Source organism: Equus quagga, chromosome 8 (genome assembly GCF_021613505.1).
Source record: "Equus quagga isolate Etosha38 chromosome 8, UCLA_HA_Equagga_1.0, whole genome shotgun sequence".
NCBI lineage: Eukaryota > Metazoa > Chordata > Mammalia > Perissodactyla > Equidae > Equus > Equus quagga.
Genome location: NC_060274.1, coordinates 1,868,876 through 1,890,970, shown reverse-complemented (window position 1 = coordinate 1,890,970; position 22,095 = coordinate 1,868,876). Strand labels below are relative to the sequence as shown.

General features: G+C 49.4%; 1 protein-coding gene across 3 annotated transcripts in view; it reads left to right on the top strand.

The window, feature by feature from the left end:
- Positions 1-1,451: 1,451 nt before the first annotated feature.
- SMOC2 (SPARC related modular calcium binding 2) overlaps positions 1,452-22,095 on the top strand; it is a 170,348-nt gene continuing 149,704 nt past the window's right edge. For all 3 annotated transcript variants that reach the window (XM_046670363.1, XM_046670362.1, XM_046670361.1), the window contains exon 1: positions 1,452-1,777. In XM_046670363.1, coding sequence (XP_046526319.1) covers positions 1,694-1,777 — 84 coding nt within the window. In that variant the 5' untranslated portion in view covers positions 1,452-1,693. The remainder of the gene's footprint in view (positions 1,778-22,095) is intronic.

Sequence of the window (22,095 nt, the reverse complement as noted above, 5' to 3'; positions counted from 1 at the left end):
CAGTGTTTACTTTTTTATTTTTACCTTAATTTTTATGAGCATTTCCTAATAGCATTCCTTATTTACTTAATCATTTGCAGCTGCTCTGCTCACTTGTGTCTTGGGACCCAAGAACAGTCCCCAAAGAGTTTTATTATAATTTCCTTCTGAGCCCTCAAGCCAGGAGGAATGTGTTTAAGTACTTAACAGATTCCCTGGGCTCCGGAATTTGAAGGAGCATTCTTAGAGTGGCCGTCTTTCCGGAAGACACACTTCCTTCCACGGCCCTAAGTCCATCCTTTTGCTGAGAATATGGGAAGACTTCTCCCTCCGCTGTGTGGGACCCACTGGTTAGAACAGCATAGCCTCTGACTCAGCAGTCAGTCCCGGGAATTTGGTGATACAGGGGCCCCCCCGCCCAACTCATAACCAAAGTTTCAGATTAAACATGGCATTAAAAATCAAATTTGGGTTTTCTACCTTTAGGTCTTTTTCCCAGTGCCCCTGACAAGTCAACTGAGGCATTGTTCTTGAAAATCTTCCCTCCTTTAGCTCTCTGTGTGAGCCAGAATTGTTTTTTTTTTTTCCCCTGTAAAGTTGTAAGCCAAGGGTAAACTATTTCAGCGATGTTGTCTGCAATGAACACTATCCAGCGTCTGGGTGTGCGGAATTCTCTTGGTTTCCAACCAGTGTCCACGGAGGCGTCTGCAGCTTCTGCAGCCCCTGGGCTCGCGGCATAAACACCTGAAAGGCTTTCACCGAACCCCTGGAAAGCAGCCTCATCCGCCACGTTTGCCGCGGATCATGGCTAAATGGAAGTCAGAACCCGGATCTCTGGGTCCAAAACACTCCCCGGAGGGGGTTGACCTTCAGAAAGATGCCAAAGGCTCGCGGCCCTCTGCGAAGTTTCTGGACGGTGTTGTGTTGAGAGCCGCCCTTGCCGGAGAGCCAGCTAATCAATCAGCAAGTTAAAGGCGGCCTTCTGGGCTGGACCAGGTGGCATTAGAGTCTAGGAGAACCAAGGCAGGGCAGGGGAGGCGGTGGTGGTGGAGGGGGAGCTGGGGGCTGAACTGGGCTTCGCGTTGACCCTCGTGGGTGAACCAGACTCGCGGGGCTGATGGTGCGTGGATTGACTCGGCGCCCTGGGACTGGAGGAGGGCGCAGCGCATCTTGTGGTTGCGCCAGGGAGCTCTCCCAGGTCGCGCGCGCGTGTCTGTGTGTGCACGCGTGTGCGCGCGCGCGCAGGGAAGGAGGCATGCACACTGCGCCCACAGGCAAGGCACAGCCCTCGTGGCCCCCTCTCCACCTCTCGCTCCCGCAGACCCGCGCCCGGGGCGGCCTCTGGGCCCGAGAGCGGGCAACCATGCCGAGCAGGGCGCGGCGGCGGGCGCGGGAGGTGGGGCTGGGGGAGGAGAGGGGAGGGAGGGAGGAGGGAAGGAGGAGGATCCGGGAAGTTCTGCAGTTATTTGACAGGAGCCGGGGAAGCGGCAAAGGACGCGAGGACCGCTCGGTGCCAGGAGGGCAGCTGGTCGAGTCCGGGCCGCCTGGAGCGGTGGGGAGAGGACCGCGAGACGCCGCTCCGCCCGCGCGCTCTGCCGCGCTCGCCCACCCGGCTCCCCCGCCGCCTTGCCAGCGCGCAGGGCGCGGCCGCTGCTCAGAGCGTCGTCCGCGCCCTCCGGGGCCGAGAGCCCCCGTCGTCCCCGTGCGCGTCACCATGCTGCTCCCTCAGCTCTGCTGGCTGCCGCTGCTCGCGGGGCTGCTCCCGCCCGCGCGCGCGCAGAAGTTCTCGGCGCTCACGGTGAGTCCCGCGCGCGGGGACCTGGCGAGCTCGCCTGCCGCCTCCTGCAGCCGGCCCGGCTCGTGTCCCCGCGCTCCCCTCCGGCCGAGGCGCCCAGGCGCGGGGAGCAGGTGACCCTCGGAGGGTGGCGCCTCCTCTCAGCTGCCCACCTGCGGGGCCTGGGCAGGTGGGGCCCTGGCCGGTCTGTGGCCTGAGCGCGGAGGCTGGACGGCCACTGGCTGCAGGGGATTCCCAGCGTCCTACTGCCGCGGGTCGGGGGGTGAGTGGGAGTTACGGGTGCGCTCAGTGTGTCCTGCGCTCCCCCACTCACAGGTGGGCAGGGCCCCGCGCGGAAACAAGGTCTGGGAAAGCCGGCGCCGCCCCGCGGACTGTCCGAGGGCGGATCCACCCAAGACTCGGTCGCCAGCTCGCCGCTGACCCACCGCCTGGAGCGCGTTTGTCCGCTGGCGTCTTGGCTCTCGGCGTGTGCGCCTCGCGGACCGGTGACCGCTAGCTGGGTGAAGGGGCTGCAAGTGATGGGCCCGGCTCCTGGACCCCACAAGGTTCGCCTGACTCTCCCGGAGATTCTCCCTAAGAGAATTTAGAAGGAGCAGATGACATTAAAAATAAAGATGATTTGTCACTAGTCTGGGAAGGCAGAAATCGGAGGGGCGAGGCGGGGTCCACGTCCTGCGGTACCTTTGCCCCTCCGTTTCCTCCCCCAGGGCGGGGTGCTGCGCGCAGGCCGGCGCTCCTGGCCGCGCGTGGATCACTGCGGTGACCGCCATGTGTTTTTCTTTCTTAGCCGCGACTTCTACCCGATGGCCTTGGCCGCCCCGCGCGCGGTGCCAAGCGCGGAGCCGTGCCCACGGGGCTGAGCCAAGCCACCGCGGCTGGCCCAGGCCGGGCGCGCCTGCAGCCCCCAGCTCGGGCAGACCGCGTGGGCTCGCGGGGTTTGCAAACCCATAATTAATGCAATCTGCAGAAACGAAAACATTCCACTTAAATGTGTTTTTGAACAAGTGTTTGAGAAAACACGAAGGTAGAGGGAACACCTCTGGTGGGCAGACGCTTTTAAGTGGCGGGGGACTCGTCCTGAAGGCGTTTATTGTATCGAAAATACCGACGATTGAAACGAGCTGTGGTCCGGTTCTGCTTTTCAGCAAATTTGAAGCAGTCCTGTGAGCCTTATTTTCTTTTTAAAAAGCAGTATGACAGGGGAAGGAGTTAGTGAGTTCATTGTTCATACCTAAAATTCTTCTGGAGCCGTCCTCGGGTCCCTGCCTTGTGTCTCACCAGTGACTTGTAGATTAGAAACTGCTCGCTGGAAGCTGGAATAGGGTTTTCACATGCCAGGCTTTTCCTATAGAGCTTTTACCTCCCCAGAGGGGACGTCAAATCATATTTACTGTGTGTGTTTACGTGTCTGTACATCTACGCATACATATGTGCACAGGCACACACACACACACACACACACACACAAAAAGAAATCCCCCTCTTAGTGCTTTAAAGGCCCTAGAGAAACAGACCGATTCTGGAAATGAGACCCTAGTGTTTTCTTCCAGGGCTTAGCAGCAGGTTAACTACAGTTGCACAGATTTTTGGAAAGTGCAAAAAGTAGACTGTTACCTGCCTGCTGTCCCTGGGGAGCCTCGGGCTGCGGAAAAGCAGAAGCAAGGTGCTTAGTTCCTGGAACAATTTCGGTAGAGCTTCTTCCCTCTCTCCCCACCACTCCTCTTACTTATCCATTTGCTTTAACCTCCCCGTCTTTTGCCTTCCTGAGATTGCCCCAAGGATTTCATGGGGTTCGGGGTGCCAGCCCCGTGTGGACTTCCTGTGCCGAAGGGGACTGTGCATACGATGTGAGTCGAGCCCCTTTGACTGCACGTCCCCAGAAAACTTTGTGCCTTCAAACCACATTTGCAAATAAAATGCTGGGTTGCTTTTGCATCTGGGAGAAAAGTTGAAAGGCATAAAATGTTTTGGCGTCCTCCTTGCCATCCCACACCCGAGTCTAGGAAACCGAGACGTCGGGTTGATGGGTCATGAGGGAATGTTAGCTGTGCTAGATCTTTCTGTGGTGCTAACCTCTTTTCAGATCACTCTTTAGTATTTGAGGATCTCTTTTGTTTCCAGAGGAATGGCTTTCTCTCTACAAGATTTACATCTGATCTTGAATAAGTTGGAGAGGCAGCTTGAGTCCATGGGAGCTGTTGGGGAGAGGTGGGGGGGACAGCTAGGTGTGTTCTGGATGTGTGACCCTAGGCAAATTACTTCACTCTCCTAATCTTCAGTGTCTTTATCTGTAAAGTGGGGATAAAATAGTAGTATCTTTTTAGCATGTTGTGAGAATGAAAGATAAGGCTTTTAAATATACCCAGTACACATTACTTCTCCAATTAACATTGTTTTTGATGGCACCCCATGCCATTGGCCCCTATGAGATAGTTTTGAAGGCCATAATTATCAACTCATGTTGCTGCGTGATTCGGATGTGCGTGGGTTTTTGCCCATCACAGATTCCTGGAGCACACCTTGCTGTGTGTATGAGCTTAGTAAGGCGTGTAAGACTAGACCGGCAAATGAAAACAACGCAATTCTGATTCTCTGCCTCCTTCTCTTCCATCCATTTCTAGAAAGAGGAAGACCTCACGGCCTCTTTGGGGTTTAGAAGTTTATCACTGGACTTGATCACCTCTGCTACGCTGTGTTCAAGACTAAGAGAATCTGCTTTGCTGGAAAAGTTTCTTTTCTTTTTTTTCCATTGAGGTCATTCTTTAGACATGGCACCATAAGGCCCTTTGTGTTTTTTCTCAGCACTCTCTGATGGCTTTGGATAATCTCCCAGTCGTTGATCAGACCACAGTGTTATTTCTAATCAACAGATGTTGTTAAGTGTGTCTAATCTACCCTAATCTGAATCCACATCTATTTATTCCCTGAAGAAGTGGGTACATTCTAAGGCCAGACCATATCTGTTTCTCATGTGAAGCGTTCACTTTTTCCCTTTTTATTGCCAATGGCTGAGACTAGGGCATAATTTCTGGTATAAATTGTTTCGATTACATATAATTATATTCTTCAAACAGTGAACAGACATGATCACAATTCCTATCCTTTGTCCTAGGTGCCATTCTATGGGTTTTCATAGACCAGCCAGTAAACCCATACCGGGGTGCTTCCTTTAGGAGCACTGAGGAACGCTATTATCCATGCCTGCTCCCGAGAAGCATTTGAGATGGGACCAGTTGATTCCATTTGGAGCTGACTAAGTGGCATATTGCCCATACTCAGAACATAGAAGTTAGGTTACCTCCCTTCTCATACTGTTTCTCGTTGCCGATGGGTGATGCTCCCCCGAGTTCATATCCAGGACTTCGTCGTGAGCTCTTACTGAATGTTTCTGTGTCCCAGGCACTCTCTTAAGGGCACTTGTATGTGATTTTTCACTTAGCCCTCACAACAAACTAACCAGAAAGGTTCTGTTGTAGCCACGTTCAAGAGATGAGTAACCGCTGGACACTCAGCTGGTGTAGATGCGTCCAAAATTCAACCTGAAATTGTCTTCCTTTGGGGGAGTTCCCTGAACTATTTTCCAAGTCACCTTTGGGGACTTTATAATCCCACAGTGCCTTTCGCCTCTTAGACTGGGTGACCTTCAGTGCCTTTTTCCTGGGGTTCGGCACATGGTGGGTGCTCAGGACCTACTGATCTGGGGGACTGTGTAATGAGAGAGTTGAAATGGCTGTTTTCCACCCTACATGTATTTATTTGCTTTGAAAGGGAAGGAAGGAGATGGAAAAACATGACTTGCTCACATATAAATTTTAAAATGTTTCGTTATTAGCAAGTCCACGAGGGGATCTAATATTAATGTTGCTGAAACAGCAAAACCAAAGATGCTCCTCCACTTCCGGGGCAGTTATCATATGTCATGTATCCATCACCCTGTTCTGATGCTGTTTCGCTCAATGTTGAATATTATAGGGAGTGATTATGGTTTTCTTCTTCTCCCGTTGCAAATGCTCTGAGCACTTTTGATGCCCTGGGAAGGCTGCATTTCATTCATCAGCAGAACACGGACCACGGAGGTAGTTAAGGAGAGGGAAACTAAGCACAATCAAAATTTTCCAGCCTAGAAACCCATTTACATGGCGACGAAAAACCCAAACATCTGGAGGTCTCGCTTTAATTTTGATTTGAAATCAAGACGATAAATAAAACTATAAGCAACATCAGGCCCTAGCAAGATTGTGCAGTAAACGGGCATTGATGTAACATAGGTTGCAATGGCCCAGAACAGAACAGATTTCTAAGCAATCCTATATCAAAATAAACCTTCAGGACAATCTAGGATTTTAGGACGAGGACTGTTATTAAGATTGGCAGTGGGATGGAGGTCAAGGGTAATATTTATGTGTTTTTGAGTTAGAAGATACACTGTTCCACTCACACACTTAGAATGATGGATTTCCAGTAGGATTTTGAAATTAGAGAAGAAAATTTAAGAAATATTTTCTGAGCTCATTTGTAGAAGAGTAGAATTGTCACTTTCATGTTTCCCCAATTGATGGGACAAGATTCCACCGTTAATAATTGTACATCTTTAGAATTTGAATTACACTTAATATATTGAATATTTAACTGAAGCGCATAAGGAGAAAAGATTTCAGAAAATGAGATCCTAAAATTTCGTATGGGCTAAGAAGAAACTATTCTAAAAGTGAAAATAACAGACATTCTTACGGTTTTATAGGCTGAAAAATCAAAGAGCAAAGATCTGTAATATGACACAAATAGGTAGAAGCAAGTAAAATGTTCACATTTATATTGTCACGATTAAAAAAAGGAAATTATAAATGGAAACTTGTATACTGCATATCTGGCCAAATTTAATTTGGATTTTCAGCATGGAGGCAGTCTCAGAGTGAGTACAAAAACCATAATTATATTCAAATTTTTATTGTGTATGACATAATGTGGCGTATTAACCAATTAAGCTGGCATTTAAGAGAAGGTGAAGAAATGTAAATATAGTAAATGAACTCCTTCTTCCTTCAATATAGATCTTCCTTCTTTTTCCTTTCTTCTTCTCCTTGGTCATCATTTTTCTGTGTCTTGCCCAAATTCCAGTTAATCCTCTTTGCTTCTCTTGTCTCCAATGCACTGACCATTAATGCTACTATTTCTATTTTAGTGTTAGCTGAAATGCCATAAGAGGTTGTTGAGTTTCTCCTCCTCATCTTCTTTTCTCTAAAAGCATTTGTCAGTTCCCCTCTGTGGAGCTCTGTCCTGGTGGCCAGCTGGCTGTGGTGGGTGGGCTACAATAGTCATCTATCCCCAGCATCATGTTACTGACCCCATCCATTAGCAAGCCTCATGCCTATGGCAGATTTTTTTCTGGGTAAGCCAATTCTTAACATTTGAGGTTGCTGGCAAAGCGTCTTCCAATAATAATGAAGTTTCAGAAAGCATGAAGAGTTTTAGGTAAACACAATAATCTGTGGTACCTTTGATCACTGGTTCAGAATACTTCAGTATGGCATAATCTATTAGGCTCATTTCATTTGGATGTTTCTCAAATTTGTTGGATTTTAGTCATTTCTTAAAGAACAAATTAATCAGTTTGTTGGCAAAAAAAATACTGTGGCGAATAAGTTGACCTTACCCGAGTTGGGTTGTTTTGTTTATTTATCTTCTATACTCTTCAGTAATCAAGGCACTAGAAACAGATGAATCCATCCGACCTATTAGAGAAGTGCAATCACAGACGATTGGTTTCCTTTTGGGGATGAGGAAAATCTGGCTGACTTCCCGTGGCTTTGCCTGCCCTGCTCAGGTCCATCCCATACCAGCCCACAACGGACCAAAGAAGGTGGTAGGCATTTCTCTAGACCATGCCAAGACATTCCTGTATTGTGAATAAGGAGATGATGTTGAGGCGAGGTCGTGAAGGATGAAAACAGCCCCTGGAAGGGACTCTTTGGGACTCTGCCCCATGAATACCGCGTTGAGATGACCTTGGGAACCCCTGACGGTGGTGACCTGGGAGTGGGGCCCTTCTCTTCTCTCTCAACGGCTCTCAGGAGCAGCAGAAGAGAAGTCACCGTGCCACCCTGTGGAGCTAGGAGACTTCCACTGGCTCTTCTTGTGTAACTGAGACAGTGAGCGCTTCTGATGAGCGGTGGACGTATTTCTCCCTCCGAATGAGCTACATTTTTATGTTTTAATGAAAAGTTGACTAAGAAATGTTTTTATAGCGCTCTGAAGAGTGATGGAAAAGTACATTCCTGAGTGGGTAGACCCGATGATTTTAATTTCTCAGGGACCTTTGCAGTTGTAGGCTGGTAGGCTTTGTAATTACCTTAATTGCCTCTGTGGTTTGGCAGACACGTTTCGCCGAATCTTTTCCAATTTCATTATAACTCTGACTGCCTTAGGTGTTGTCGATCTAAAGTGTCATTCAAAATCTAACCCCCATGTTCAAGTTTTTACATATAATTACCTTTTTTCCCCTTTCTTTGCTCACCTCTAGCCACTTTTTTGGCCCATCTTCAGAAGAGCTGAACATAGACTTGCCTTTTCTTCATTGTATCTTGTTAATGTTTCCTGATTGCTAACATAACTAATTTATGCACAGATGAATCTCACTTCACATGGAGTTCATCCCCATACTTGCCCTTTTCTTACTCTACCATATATTTTTTTATAACATTGAGAAAAATATACAAATCAGAAGAAATATCACAGAACACTCTGCATAACTTTGACAGTTGTAAAGGTCACTATTGTATTTTTCCTTCCATAAGAAATCAAATTCAAGTAAAAAGACTCCCAAGATATGTAGGTAAGAGCCAATCACTTTTAAATACAAATTAGAAATTACAAAATAAAAAATAAATTCCATGTCTGCTGCTCATTTTTAAAACAATTCATCAGATTTGAATGAAAGTGTTAGAGCAGAATTTAGTGCATTGTTTGTTTTCAGTCGTATATTAATTCATTCCTCCTCGGACTTGGATCTGTGTAATGAAGGCATTTTTTAAAAAACCAGTACATTTAAATGTAATTTTTAAAAATCCCCTTTGAAAAAAATTTAGTGTTCTGCCATATTGCGGTGACGAGTTGGGTCAAGACTGTCAAATGACTGGAATTTTGAAAGTTCTTGGCCAATTTTGGGGATGAAGGGTCCAGGCAGGGTGTCGCTCCCTGGGTGGAAAAAGCCCTCACTCGCACCCTTTCTGTGAAGTGCCGTGGACTTCAACACAGTGTAAAGTGTGCGTCAAGCTTTCCCATCACACTTTCATCTCAGAAAGCAGCCACGTTACACATGCCTGTTTTAAGAGGCACTGTTATGTTCTTCACAGTGGAATGGCCGAGTCAAAGAACTGACAAACTGGCAAGTGCCGTCTCCAGCACTGGCCAGGACTCAACTCTCCAGGCAAATCCCCTACTTCCCACTAGAGACGGGAGAGTTGCAGTCAACACACTGTTGTAGCTTCTTTCATTCAAGGTGTTTGTCTATAAGGAGAAAGAGGAGAAAAGAAGAGAGGAGCAGGAGAGGGCGAGAGGGAGGCCCCGTCTCCCGTGGAGCCAAATGGGATGCTGTGACATCATAGCTCTGGCCAAGGAAGGCCAAGGCCAGGGAATCCTCTGTCTTTGGAAAACCCATGCACAGAGTTTCAAATGTTAAAGAGAGAGAGAGAATATGAACATTCTGGTGACTGCTCTAATGCCATTCCTTGTGGAATAAAATTTGTCACATGGAAGATTCATCTTGGACCCTCTGTAAGAAGTTGTTGCATAGGAAGGCGGGCAAGACTCTAGTTTGAATGCAGGTGGAGAAATCACGCAATCTTCAGAAAGTCATCTGTGGATGAATCAGCAAGAACTAACATTGTGTTTTCTGTAGGCCCTTTATTTAGATATTTAAGGATTACTAGCTCTTCTGAAGGCCTGACCCCCTTCTCAATGCGTCCATATCTTCCCGTCCCTGAGCCCTTTTTTCTCAAGCCTCAGAGAAAGGTTCTCTCTTCCAGTGTTTGGAGGGCTCTGTGAAGATTAAATGAGTTCCCCACACCAGGCGTCTACACAGCCTTGCTCCCAGGCCCTCTCATCGTCCCATCTAAGGGATCATCACAAGCCCCAAGGCTCCACTTCCCTTTCTGAACTTTCCACTCTCCCTGTTGAGACCTGGTTGATAAATAGACTTTGATGAACGTGGCCCCAATACCAGTCGCAGTATCTGGAAGGCAGTTGGTCATTCAGCCGCAGAGCATCACCTCCCCAGATGGCTCAGGTGCGTGGTTGGCTCCCATTGCTAAGTACTTTCTAAATGTGAGATTCTGTAAAGCCAGTCTCTCTTGGTAGTTGGCTTTTTGAGGTTTTTGAATCCATAAGTGGTACTTTATAGATGCTCCTGTTAACACTAAGTTTGCGTCCTGATCCCGTTATCCCAGGTTGGCACTGTCCCCTCTGGTGTATGCAGGTTTGTTAACCCTTGGTCTGTCTTCCTGTAAAAGGCACCTGGTGCTTTCAAGACACCTGAGGGATATGCTAGGCCTCAGTCCCAGGAGGTGAGACACAGACCCATTTCCATCTCTGCTTGTAGTCACTGCCCCAGGGAAAAAGCCCCAGCTGATATGTCTACCCCCCTCCTTCCACCATCCCCCCCGGGATCAGCGACCTAAAAATCATCAATAAAACACTAAATTGGACTCTGAAGTACAGGTTACTGTACATCTCACTCTAAAAAGCTTCCGCTAATCCAGTAATTGACCCTTTGTCCATAAGGTCGTGAATCCTCATCACTTCTGTTCTGCAGCCTGTTCCAGCACCTTGTGCACAGGCCCTCTCCTGGAATCACGGACCCGTTCCTCCAAGTAACAGGATGATGGCATCTGGTCCCTGGGATTAAGACTCCTGTGTGATATGATGAATTGTCTTACATCCTCTGGAAGCAGAGAGAGCCAGCCTGCTGTGTTCCTCCAGCAGTGTCTCGTCTGTCCTCGTACCCCTGCCAGGCAGCTCTCTGTTCTTCTTGGCTGTCTCTCTGTTTGAGTTCTGTAAGCACCTCAGGGTAAGGAAAGTGAGTAACAGCTCTGACCTGAACGCACACGTTCGCTGAGTTCTTGCTTCCCCGGATCCTGAGATACGTGCTCCTGTTGATTGGTTCTTCATTCTTAAAAGATTTGTCTTTTGGAGGGAGTTGCCAGAGATAGATCTTTCTTTTCATTTGGAGATATAATCCAGGTGGAGTCATGAATCCCTTTTTGTGCTCTCTTGGCGTCTCTCCTACCTTTTACACCCAGCCCGAAACACAGGTGCGGTGGCCCAGCGGCTGTGTGGACGAGCGCGTCGCCTGCGCAGCTGGAGGTTCCCTGTGTGACCACAGGAGGGAGCCCAAGAGCAGCCTGGCTCTGTCTTTCGAGGATGGGGGTTCAGAGGTGGGGTTCAGGGCTAAGACCACCAGCAGAGCTTCTGCCAGTTTGACAACAGAAGGAGCTCCCCCTGGAAGGGGGGTCTCCCCTGAGCATGAGCTCGGGCACCCCATTCAACTTCCCAGTTTGAAAGATCTGACTCATGAGGCACAGAGGCTAACTTAGGGAATTCACAAACAAGGACATTTTTATTTGATATTTCTAGCAACCTTATTTGGAATATGCAAATCTGGTGTATGCATGTTGAATCCACTGCTATCGCTCAAATACTGGATAACAGAGCTATGTTACCGAAGGAGCGTTTTGGTTTTAAATAACCAAAGTCAGGGGAGGAATTTGAGTGGGGTCGTCCTCTGCAGGGCTCCGGGGCTGCTAATCAGGATGCTCTTTTCTTTCTGCTGCGGGATCTGTGCACTTAGTGAGTCCAGGTCATGTAAAGCAGAGACTTAACTTATTTTATCTGCTAGGTTAATGTGATTTTTCAGCGTCCTCCAGGGAAGGAAGCCCTCAACATGTCAAATTTAGGATGGGTTTTAACCTGAAAGGACAGTAACAGCAGCAAATCAGAATTCTGTGCCAAGGCTTTCAAAGTCTCTTCTCCGAGCGAGACTTTCCCTATAAAGTCTGCAGACACGCTGTGCGAGAGAAGACTCCGGCGGTGACTTGCCAGCTCCCGTCTCTCTTGAGCACGTTTTTTCCTGGCCTCTCCTGGGCAGAGGCTCTGAAGCCGTTTAAGGTTCTTTGCATCCAAAACTCTGAAGGAAACTCTGTCCAGGTTTACAGCCCCAGGCCTGTCCCTTCTCTCCTTCCCACCCCTGTTTTCTTTCTGAGTTCTTTTTCACGTGACAAATGAGAGCGAGCATCTGCTGGCCACAGCGGCAGGTCATCCCACACACTGTTTCTACAGGTCAGGGGAGGAGGCTGCGCTCACAGCCTGGAGGTTTCCCTTTTCGGGCCACGACTTCTCAGAGCCTGGCGCCTGTCTCCAGGCTCGGCCAAGCCCGTGCCGTTGGCCCTGCGTTGATGTGGCGACAGGGCAGCCTGGCAGATTGATGCTCCATCAGAGGGGCTTCCTCGGGGGTTCCAGGGGTCCTAGACAGAGGCACAGGCAGCCAGAGGCCCCAGCATCTCCTCTCTGTCCGCCTGACGTCGGTGCCCCAGGCCTGGGCATGCCCTGGATGCTCCCGTGCGGGGCAGCCTGTGTCCTGTGAACACAGGGTGAGTCAGTTTTGAATCCAGTGTCTCCTCTGCTGTGGGCACATGTCACGTGTCCTCCCATGTGAGGAAATCTGGGCGGGAGACAGAGGGCAGGGACACCTGGGGGTGTGCTAGCAAGTGCATGGGGTTCCCCACGGGGAGAGGGCGCCCCCGGGCCCGGCACTGCCCTTGCAGCCCTCCCTTCTCAGAGGTGCTGTTGCGCCAGCGCTCATCCTGAGGTCTCCTCACTGTCTTCTTGCTTTACCCCTGATTTAAGAAAAATGAGAGAAGGACTTCCTTGGCCAAGTAAACAGAGAGGGCTAGAGATAACCTCTGTCTCTCTCTGTCTGTCTGTCTCTGTCGCTCTCTCTCTCTGTCTCTCCCTATCTCTGTATTTCTCTATCTCTATCTCTATCTTTCTGTCTCTGTCTCCTCTGTCTCTGTTTCTCTGTCTCTCCCTCTGTCTCTGTCTCTCTATCTCTGTCTCTCTGTCTCTGCCTCTCTTTCTATCTCTGTCTCTGTCTTTCTGTTTCCTCTGTCTCTGTCTCTCTATCCTTCTCTCTATCTCTCTATCTCTGTCTCTGTGTCTCTTTCTATCTCTGTCTCTGCCTCTGTCTCTGTCTCTATCTCTCTCTATCTCCATCTTTCTGTCTCTATCTTGACTCTCTCAGTCTCTGTCTGTGTCTCTCTATCTCTGTCTTTCTCTCTGTCTCTGTCTCTCTATCCCTGTCTCTCTGTCTCTCTATCTCTGTCTCTGTGTCTCTATATTTCTATCTCTGTCTCTCTCTGTTTCTGTCTCTCTATCTCTGTCTCTCTCTGTCTCTATGTCTGTCTCTCTGTCTCTGTCTCTCCCTCTGGCCCTCAGGCTTCCTGCAGTCTGTCCTGTGTACACGTGGTCACCCCCAGCACTGACAAGGCCTGGAAACCGAGTTTTCTCCCTGCTGGGCTGATCCTCCTCAGGCGGAACGGTGATGGGGAAATTGCGCATCTGTGACAAAGTTCACCATTCAACTCTTTCACACTTTAAAGAAGACTCTAGTAATACCAGACTCAAAACCAGCTGCGCTGCCACTGTCCGGGGCTGGGTGAAGGAGCAGAGCGTGCCCTTTGCTGGCTTTCGGACTAGGATAGGAGTTTTCTTTAAGATGTGAAAGAATGAAATGGCGACCTTTGGTGAACAGCCTGGCCGTTTCCTCAGCAGGATCAGCAGAAAAGTCTCTGTGTGTGGGTCGGGACCCTCAGGGCCCTTAGCCGGGGCAGCTCCGGGACATACTTCTCGATGCTGATGGTGATGACAGCGTCTTCTGGACGCGGGGCTTTCTTCTTTGGTGATCGTGGCATGGGGTCTTCAGAGCAGAAGTGTCCTTTACTCTTGAATTCTCTCTGTGGTGCTGGAGTTTCTTGAGGCTCTCCAGATCGAGGCCACATGGGAGAAGACTCGCTCCATTTTGGGGAGGGTGCTTTGGGATTTTTGGATGAGAGGGATTGTTAACAGGGAGAAAAGGTGAGATTTCCCAGGAGCAGAATCCGTGGGTTTCTTCGGGTGAGGAGCGAAGATGACGTCAACTGAGAGTGGCAGGGCTGCAGGGAGCCGCACCTGTGGGGAGGGGCGGGGTGAGGCGGAGGAGAGGTCGGAGGGCATCAGGACGTCAAGTTAAGGAGGGCAGTCTTTATAAGCGAGACCAGAGCTTAGGGAAAGGAAAATAAAATGAAGGTAATGGGAATTTTAAGAAGAATTGACCGGGAGCAGGTAGATACACGTAAAAGTGAAATGGCTCTTTTTCTGCCTCATGCTCGATTGTTTTCCTCCCGGCAAACGGTACCAAACTGGGAAGAGCAGGGCCCAGACTGATGTCCTCCGTCCCCCACTGAGACCTTCCGATGCTCACTCAGACACACTCTCACTTTCTCTCCTCGCCTCTGGACTCGCACGTGCGCGATGAGGGTGTCAGGTGGAGAATATGTTCAAACACTTTGAACGAAAACGCAGTGCGCCTTCAGGTTGACGTGGTGATGCCCTCCTTTACAAAACATAAATTCAAACACACTTCAAAGCCACCACAGCTCCCAGCGAGGCCGCCACCTCCACAGCCCTGCCTCTTGCAGGAGTCCACTCCTCGGTGAGCCCCGGGGGCCTGGGTGACTGTGACGGTGGCAGTTACAAATGGCGCTCGTGCAGGACTCACTAAGCTGCAATTACCGGATGCCTGTGTTTTGCCTCTGGGGTGCCTCGTAATTATAAAGTGACCTGGAGACATCATTTGTACATGTGCAGGCTGCCAGATTCTAATCATATAGATGCGGTTGTAATAATCCTCGCAGAGCACCAGCGGTGGCCCCATGCCATGTGTCCAAGCCGCCTCTGTGAGCAAGGCTGGGACGGCTGCTTTGCCCCCGGCTCCTGTGCACGTGGGCCAGGCCGCTCTCCGGGCGCCACAACTCCCACGGCCTTTATCCCCAGACAGTGCTGGAAATTGGTGTGGCCGAGGTGGGCAGGACACGAGGCCCAGCAGAGGGAAGGCCCCGGTTTTTCTGAAAGTTTTGTTGTCTCCCTCTTTCCTTCCCTTTCCCACTAGTGTAAGGGGAACATCCTTGTTCTTCTTTAGGTTTAGTTGTTATGTGGCTGACTCACCTGTTCGCTGTCTTTCTGTGGTGCCATTCACGGCATGATGGTGTGTGGCCGGTCCTTTTTGCCTGCGGCAAAAGTGGACACTGTAGGCCCCATCAGGAGACAGACTCTGCTGTGGAATTTAGCACAAGGCAGGCCTCTTGGACTCATTCCAAAAAGACTGCAGGGACCTGGTGGTGACGTGATCCTGCAGGTGGGGCCCCAAGATAATGCTGTTGGGGGTGCCAGCGCAGGGGCATGCCTCACTGTGGCCCCTACGGGGCTAGTGTCAGAGGCAGTGAGCCATCGGGGGCAGGAGGACTGAGCTGGCCTCCCCTGGAGGAGACGGGCTCACGGTGCCCGCCTGGGGGATCGGATGCAGCAAGTCCTGGGTCCAGGGCTCTGAGGCCACAGTTCTGATCCTCGTTCCTGGGTTTACCGCTCCCGGTGGGCCAGCTGCAGAGTCTCCGCCTTCTGTGCTGCAGAATGAAAGCATGCCTTCTTCCATCACCATTCCCTGTGGTCCCCATTTGTCCTTTTCAACACCAGTTCCCCATAGAGTCCACTTCTTGGGGGAAATGAAGGTCCCCTGGGCTGGACCAGCCCCTCCGCGGCCCACTTCCTTAATAACACAGCAATAATAGCTAATGTCACGCTGACTGTGTTCAGCGCCCTGTTCCAAAGGATTTCCCCGTGTTAACTCCTCTGTTCTTCACTACCCCTCCGTGCAGTGGGCGCCATGATTGTTCCCATTTTTCAGACGAGGAAATTAGGACACAGATGGATTAAGTGAAGTGCCCAGGGTCCCCCAGCTGGTAGTCATGGGCCTCGTAAGCTCCTGACACGATGGGTTGGATGGAAGATACAGACAACCCAGGTCTGTAAATGAGAAGCTCAGAGCCAGACCGGAGCCTCACTGACCACGAAGTGTTCTGTAGACTCATTCTGGTCCAGGGCGCAGAGTCCGCTGGACTCGTGGACGAGGAATCTGGGTCACGGACAGGAAACACAGCAGAGGACAACCTGGACATCTGCAAGGAAAATTCGCCAAACAGATACTTCGGAGATGAGCTCTTCCCGTTAGTCATGCCTAGGACAACCCGAGGGAGAGTTAAGGAAACGCGATATTGGTGCCAAGTGCAGGCAGAAGGAACGCGTCTTGGGTCTGGAGCTGGCGCCTCCCGGAGGGGGTGTTGATGGTTTCTGGGAGCCCAGGGGTTGTCGGGGTGGGAACAGCCCTAAGTCAGCGTGGGAAGGTTGGCTGGACTTTTCTCCTGGGCTCTGGTTCCCTCATCTGAATTTCACATCTCTTTCAAGCCTTAGGTGTCTGTCTTACATTATCTCGATTGAGCCATGCTTCTCTCACTGCAATTTTGAGCTCTTTAGAGATCCTTCAAAGATAGCTTTCAATTTATCATAAATAAGATAAAATTCACTTTGGTTGACTGATACTCCAAAAAATTTTCTCGAGTGCACTTCACTTGCCTCAAACTCATATGGCTACAGCACAATAAGCACACCTAGGACACACCTCTAAATGACCACAGGGCTCCTCGGATGTAATAAACCCCAAAACTCGAGGCCTCCAAGCAGTTATTCAGGGAGAAATGCTAGGATAGCCTTCTTAGAAGATTAAAAGAAATTCTAGAAGCAATGTAACAACATAATACACGTTTGGGAAAATAACAATGCCAATCCATAATGGTACCACCTAACACATCTTCTCTCATTTGGGATATCTTCTTTAAGACTTTCTCATGGGATTTTTTTTCTTTCTTTTTTTTTTGGTGAGGAAGATTGGCCCTGAGTGAAGATCTGTGCCCATCTTCCTCTATTTTGTATGTGGGACCCTGCCACAGCATGGCTTGATGAGTGGTACTTAGGTTCACTCCTGGGATCAGAACCCATGAACCCTGGGCTGCCGAACTGGAGCCAGCAAACTTAACCACTATGCCACCAGGCTGGCCCCTCTCATGTGATTTTTTAAAGACATTGTTATGATGAGATTTTTTTGGTCCCTTTTACTTGGTAACATTTAGAGTTAGGACAGATGCAAGGAGAAAGTAAGTCTATCTTCATTCCTTTTCACCTCACACACCTGAGAGTCAGAAGTGGATTTTACAGGTCTGTCCATCAGTCCCTTCATTCTTGCATGAGAAACCTGAGCCCTGGGCAGCCTGGGGCAGCCAGGTGTGCAGCCCAGGTGTTTGGACTCAGCTCCCCCAGCCTTCTGCCCCACTCCTTTGCTGGCTCGAGGTTGAAAGAAACATTTAATGCCTGATGTTAACAAGAGTGATTTCAGCGTCTAAACCTTGGTGGTCTTACCTTCGTTAGGATGAAGAACTTATTTTGGTGGCAATGTATTAAGACAACAGCATCACTTTCTAAAATTAAAGATGCAAAATAACGTGCCCGCCACGGTGGATGTTCTCAGGTTTGTGTGCTTGTTAAATGGTCGTGAGTAATAGCCTGTGCACTGGGTGGGCAGGAGGACCACTGGACGAGACCCTGGACCTCGGCTCCAAACTCTGGAAGTCCTGGTGTGTGTCTGTAAGATGCAGGCCTTACGTGGTGTTTCGGCTGAAAGGATGGGGAAAATTTAACCGCCTTATCCAATTTAACCAACACCCAATGGTGTTGCGTGCACTATGAATTTAAAGAGAATCCTTTGTGAAACCTTGTTGGGCGATTTTTAGAGAATCCCTAAAATGTGACACAGAGGATCTTTTTAGGTGTCCGCCCTTTCACTCGAAGCTGACCGACTAATGTTTAATCTAGTGGCTTCTCGTTTGAGTGGGGTGTTGACTTTTCTCATGCTTTCTTGTAATATTTAGTAGGAACCGGACATTGAGTTTTGGTGCAGCTGGAAGCATTTCGGATGTTAACTTTCTTTGCTCTAGGAGCACATTTTATAAGGGAGGATCTTGCTCCTTGATGCACATGGAGACATAGAGTTCTCATAAGTGAATTCGGTAAATCTGCGACCAACAGACACGGCAGATGGGAAATGAGGCCGAGGAGCTGGACTCCGTTGCTCCCGACGACACTGTCTCTCCGTGTGTGGGTACTTGGTGCTCACGTCAGAGTAGTTTTTTTCGGGGTGCTCTGGCTCAAAGCCTTTGCTTTGAGGTTTTTGGGATTCCCCTGAGCTCTCTGCATGCCGTGACAGTGAGAGAGCAAAATCCAGAGGCACCCTTGGGAGAAGTGCTAAGTGGATGCTCACCTAGTAAGAGAAGCTGATGGTCCCACAGCTTCTAAGAGTCAAACGACCTTTATAAAGGTTGGAAATTTCTTATAATCCTCTAAAGTGTCATCTAATAGGAAGGTCCCCACATGTATCTGAAGACCCTCTGGATCAAAATGGTTCAATTCCTCTGGGAAAGCGGATGTGGGCTCTCGGGGACAGCCTGCTCCTCTGTCCTTGTGTCATCAGAGAAGTCCCCGCCCCTCCTCCATCCCATCCACGTCTCAGGATCTCCATCCTTAAAATAAACACTGACCCAAACGTGAGAAACAGAAAATATTAAAGTGCAAGATGAGAATTGTCTGCATAGTATTAAATAACATACCCTTTTTTCTTATATTTCCCTGAAGGATCATCTCATTTTGGTAAATGGAATCATTAATTGCGAAGAAATCAGAGCTAGAGGAAATGCACAGGGAAACCATTTCAGTGCCCAGTAGGTGTCTGTCGGCCACATTGGGTTCCAACATCCACGAGGGTTGTTCCCTAATAACAGGAAGGGAAAGGCAATTATTCTGAGTGGTTTGAGAGGTTAGTGAAATCCAAGAGTTGTGATTTTTCCGTTTCCTGCATGTGGACAGTGGAAGGAGTTGGACATCAGAGTGTGAAGCAATGAGCCAGCTGGGGCAGGTAAACGTCCCCAGAAGGGGGGAAATTGGGTGAAAACGTGAGGTGCCGTGGGAGCGAAGAGGGCAGATCAAGCAGCTTCTGGATGATATCCTGGGCTTACGGAAAACACCAACTGAAAAATACCTTTCCTGGTGTCTCCCAGATGGTCTCAGGTCCTGGCAGGTGCAGGCAGGGCCCGGGGCTGGGATGGTGTCAGCAGAGCGTGGTGAAGGAGGTCTCCCCTGAGCGAGGCAGGGGGACAGACTGGGATGGCTCCTGAACGATGTCACCCTTCATCCCCGGGATTTATAATCTGCTGCCACGTTGATCGCAGCTCTGGGGCTGGCCCTATAGTCACTCTTCTCCTAATGACCACCTGATCATACTGTCCTACGTCCAGACTCCGCCGGACGGGCAGCTTATGCAGAGCCCTTCCTGGGGTATTGTTTTCATTGACAAGCCCCCCAAGATGGACCAAAACACTTGGGGATTATTAGCCAGTGATTGGCCCAGACAGAATCAGTTTCATGAATAGTCAATAAATCTCCCGTTGTTGTCTTAACACCCCCTCTGCATCCGAGGTTCAGAAATGACTATTATGGTGTTCCCACCAGCCGCAAATAGACCAACCTGAAGGGGTCACGTGCCACAGACTTTTAAACTTTATTATTGACCTTGTAAGCAGTACTATTCTGCAGGTGTCCAGATTCCACTTTATTCTGTCGTCATAAAAACCTATCTCTGGGACAATATTGTATTATAGAAAGTCATTTGGGAGAGGAATAAAAAGCCTGAAAGCACCAGCGAGAAAAATTCCAAATGAGGGCCTGGAAACCTGAGAGGGTTTCACAAGCCCAAGAGAAAATAGACTCTGGAGCATCCGCAGGACACCGTGGGTGCCCGACTGTCGTCACAGCAGGTGATGTACCAGCATCTGAAGGGCTGGGGCTCCACAGGTCCCAGGTAATCCTGCCCCAAAGGATGGGCGGCTTATTCCTGGGAGCGATGCCCCCAGAACCAGACTGGATTTGTCAGAGCTCGCCCACCTCCATCGTGGAGAGGGAACCCGACCAGCCTTTGCAGTTCCTGCTGCTTCATTTAATCTGAGAAAAATAAGGTTTTTGCCAAAGCTTCAACACACTCATTTTTTTTTTTTTAAATTAAATTTCCCTCTTGGTTTATTTACTCTTCACTCAGCAAAAAATAGTCATTGAACCTGCAGCTCTCGCCTTGTAGCTGTTACTTCAAATTCTTTTAGTTGCAGATGGACGGTCAGCTTCTGTTCTTACCTGCTGGACGGTGAGAGAGCAAACCTGGGGACGCTTTCATCTCCCCCCAAAGCTTCCGGGCTCAATGTGAAGGGGTGTTCTCCAGTTGTCAGGATTTAGATGCAACGTAGGGTTCCCCAGGTCCCACACTGATGGGTCCGCCGCTGAAGAAAGGTTTGTGGAAAGTTCTACTCCAAGGCAGTCCGGGCTGCGAGGGACAAATTATGTGGCTTTGTGATTTTTGAAAACCATGTTCTTTTTTCGCCATGAGCTCCTTTGCTCAAATGACACATTTTGCGAAAACCCCACATGAACCCAGATGAAATCGAGGAGCTAGAGAAAGCGGGGTGTTGGCCTCAAAGCCTGGGCCTGGGCCAAGTTTGGGTCCTGCTGAGCTGGGAGCAGGGAAAGGTTAAAAAGGCAGCGTGGGCAGCGTCCGGAGGGAAGGGCAATGGGGGCCAGTGGTCAGCTCCCTGCCTGCTGGGCCGGCACACGAGGGAGGAATTCCATCCTTTTCTCTCCCCTTCTCTCAGTTGTAGTCAGTTTCCAAAAGCCTCAAGAAGAAAGCATATTTTGCATAGTATTTGTGCACACGCTTTGTCTGGGCTCTCGGCACTGGTCCCAGAGGATGAATTCTCCAAAACCCCCAGCTGGGCCCAGGGCGCACCTGCGATGTGTTTATTTGCACCTCAGCCAAGGCCGGGTGTGGGAAGGAAGTGGGTGGGGCGGGAGGCCAGAAGACAGAGTCATCCTGCTCACTCGGCCTCCCCAAGGGTGCTTCGCAGGCTGAGGGATGAGGAGCAGAGCCGCGAGGCTGTGAATCCTTGGCCACTCTTCTGATGTCTCTTTTAGGCGGGGGTGGCTCTGGCTGGCTTTGTCACAGCTGCCCTGGGCACTGCCCATGACCGCTGGGTCGCACCCAGCTCTCAGGACAGCGTCTCTGTGGTCCGGCAGCTCCCGCTGTGCTTCAGCAGCAATGCATTCGGAAGCCACGATGCTCCTACAGTCCCCACTGCAGTGTGGATGCAATCAACAATCCGTGCAGTCAAGCAAAATACAAATTATATCTTGTCCATGTGAATTTTGCTGTATGTGACATACATCTCAATAAAGCTGTGAAAAATTATATTTTTCCTTTCAGATATCTTACTGGGTATATGCAGGCTCTTTTCCTATTGATCAAGGATTATTTCCTTTGATATTCCTGGCATGAATTTTTCTTATTTAGACTTTTATTTATTTATTTATTTATTGGTGAGGAAGATTGGCCCTGAGCTAACATCTGTTGCCCATCTTCCTCTTTCTGCTTGAGGAAGATTGTTGCTGAGCTAACATCTGTGCCAATCTTCCTCTATTTTGTAAGTAGTATGCCGCCTTGGCATGGCTTGATGAGCAGTGTGTAGGTCCTTGCCTGGGATCTGAACCCACAAACCCCAGGCCGCCGAAGCAGAGTACACAAACTTAACCACTAAGCCACCAGGCCAGCCCTAGACTTTTCTTAAATTCAATGTAATACCTATTATGTGAAAAGATTTATCATATACGTAATGAATGAAACTATAGCAAAAAACTGGCCTCATCTGTATTTCTGAGGAAGTACCAGTTATTAGGATTTTTTGTTTCAGCAATGGATGCATTTCATTAATAATTATCCCTTAAACGCAGCTCCAGGGGGCTTTTGTGTTTGTGCTGTCTGCCATTCTCGGCTCAGTGAAGGAGCTCTCCTTGGATCAGCATCAACGACAGTGAACAAAGGGAGAAGCTTGAGACAAAATGCCCGGGATATTCACCACGTTAACATCTGGGCCGACAAATGAGACCTCGAGAGTTCTCGTGTCCCACGGTGGTGGGGCAGGCGAGGGGCGTGTGAGGTCAGGATTTGGCCAATGCTGCTGCTGTCATTCTCGGAGCACCGCTCTAAAGCATCGCTAGGCTTAACAAGACAGTGATTTTCAAAGCCCTCCTTTTAA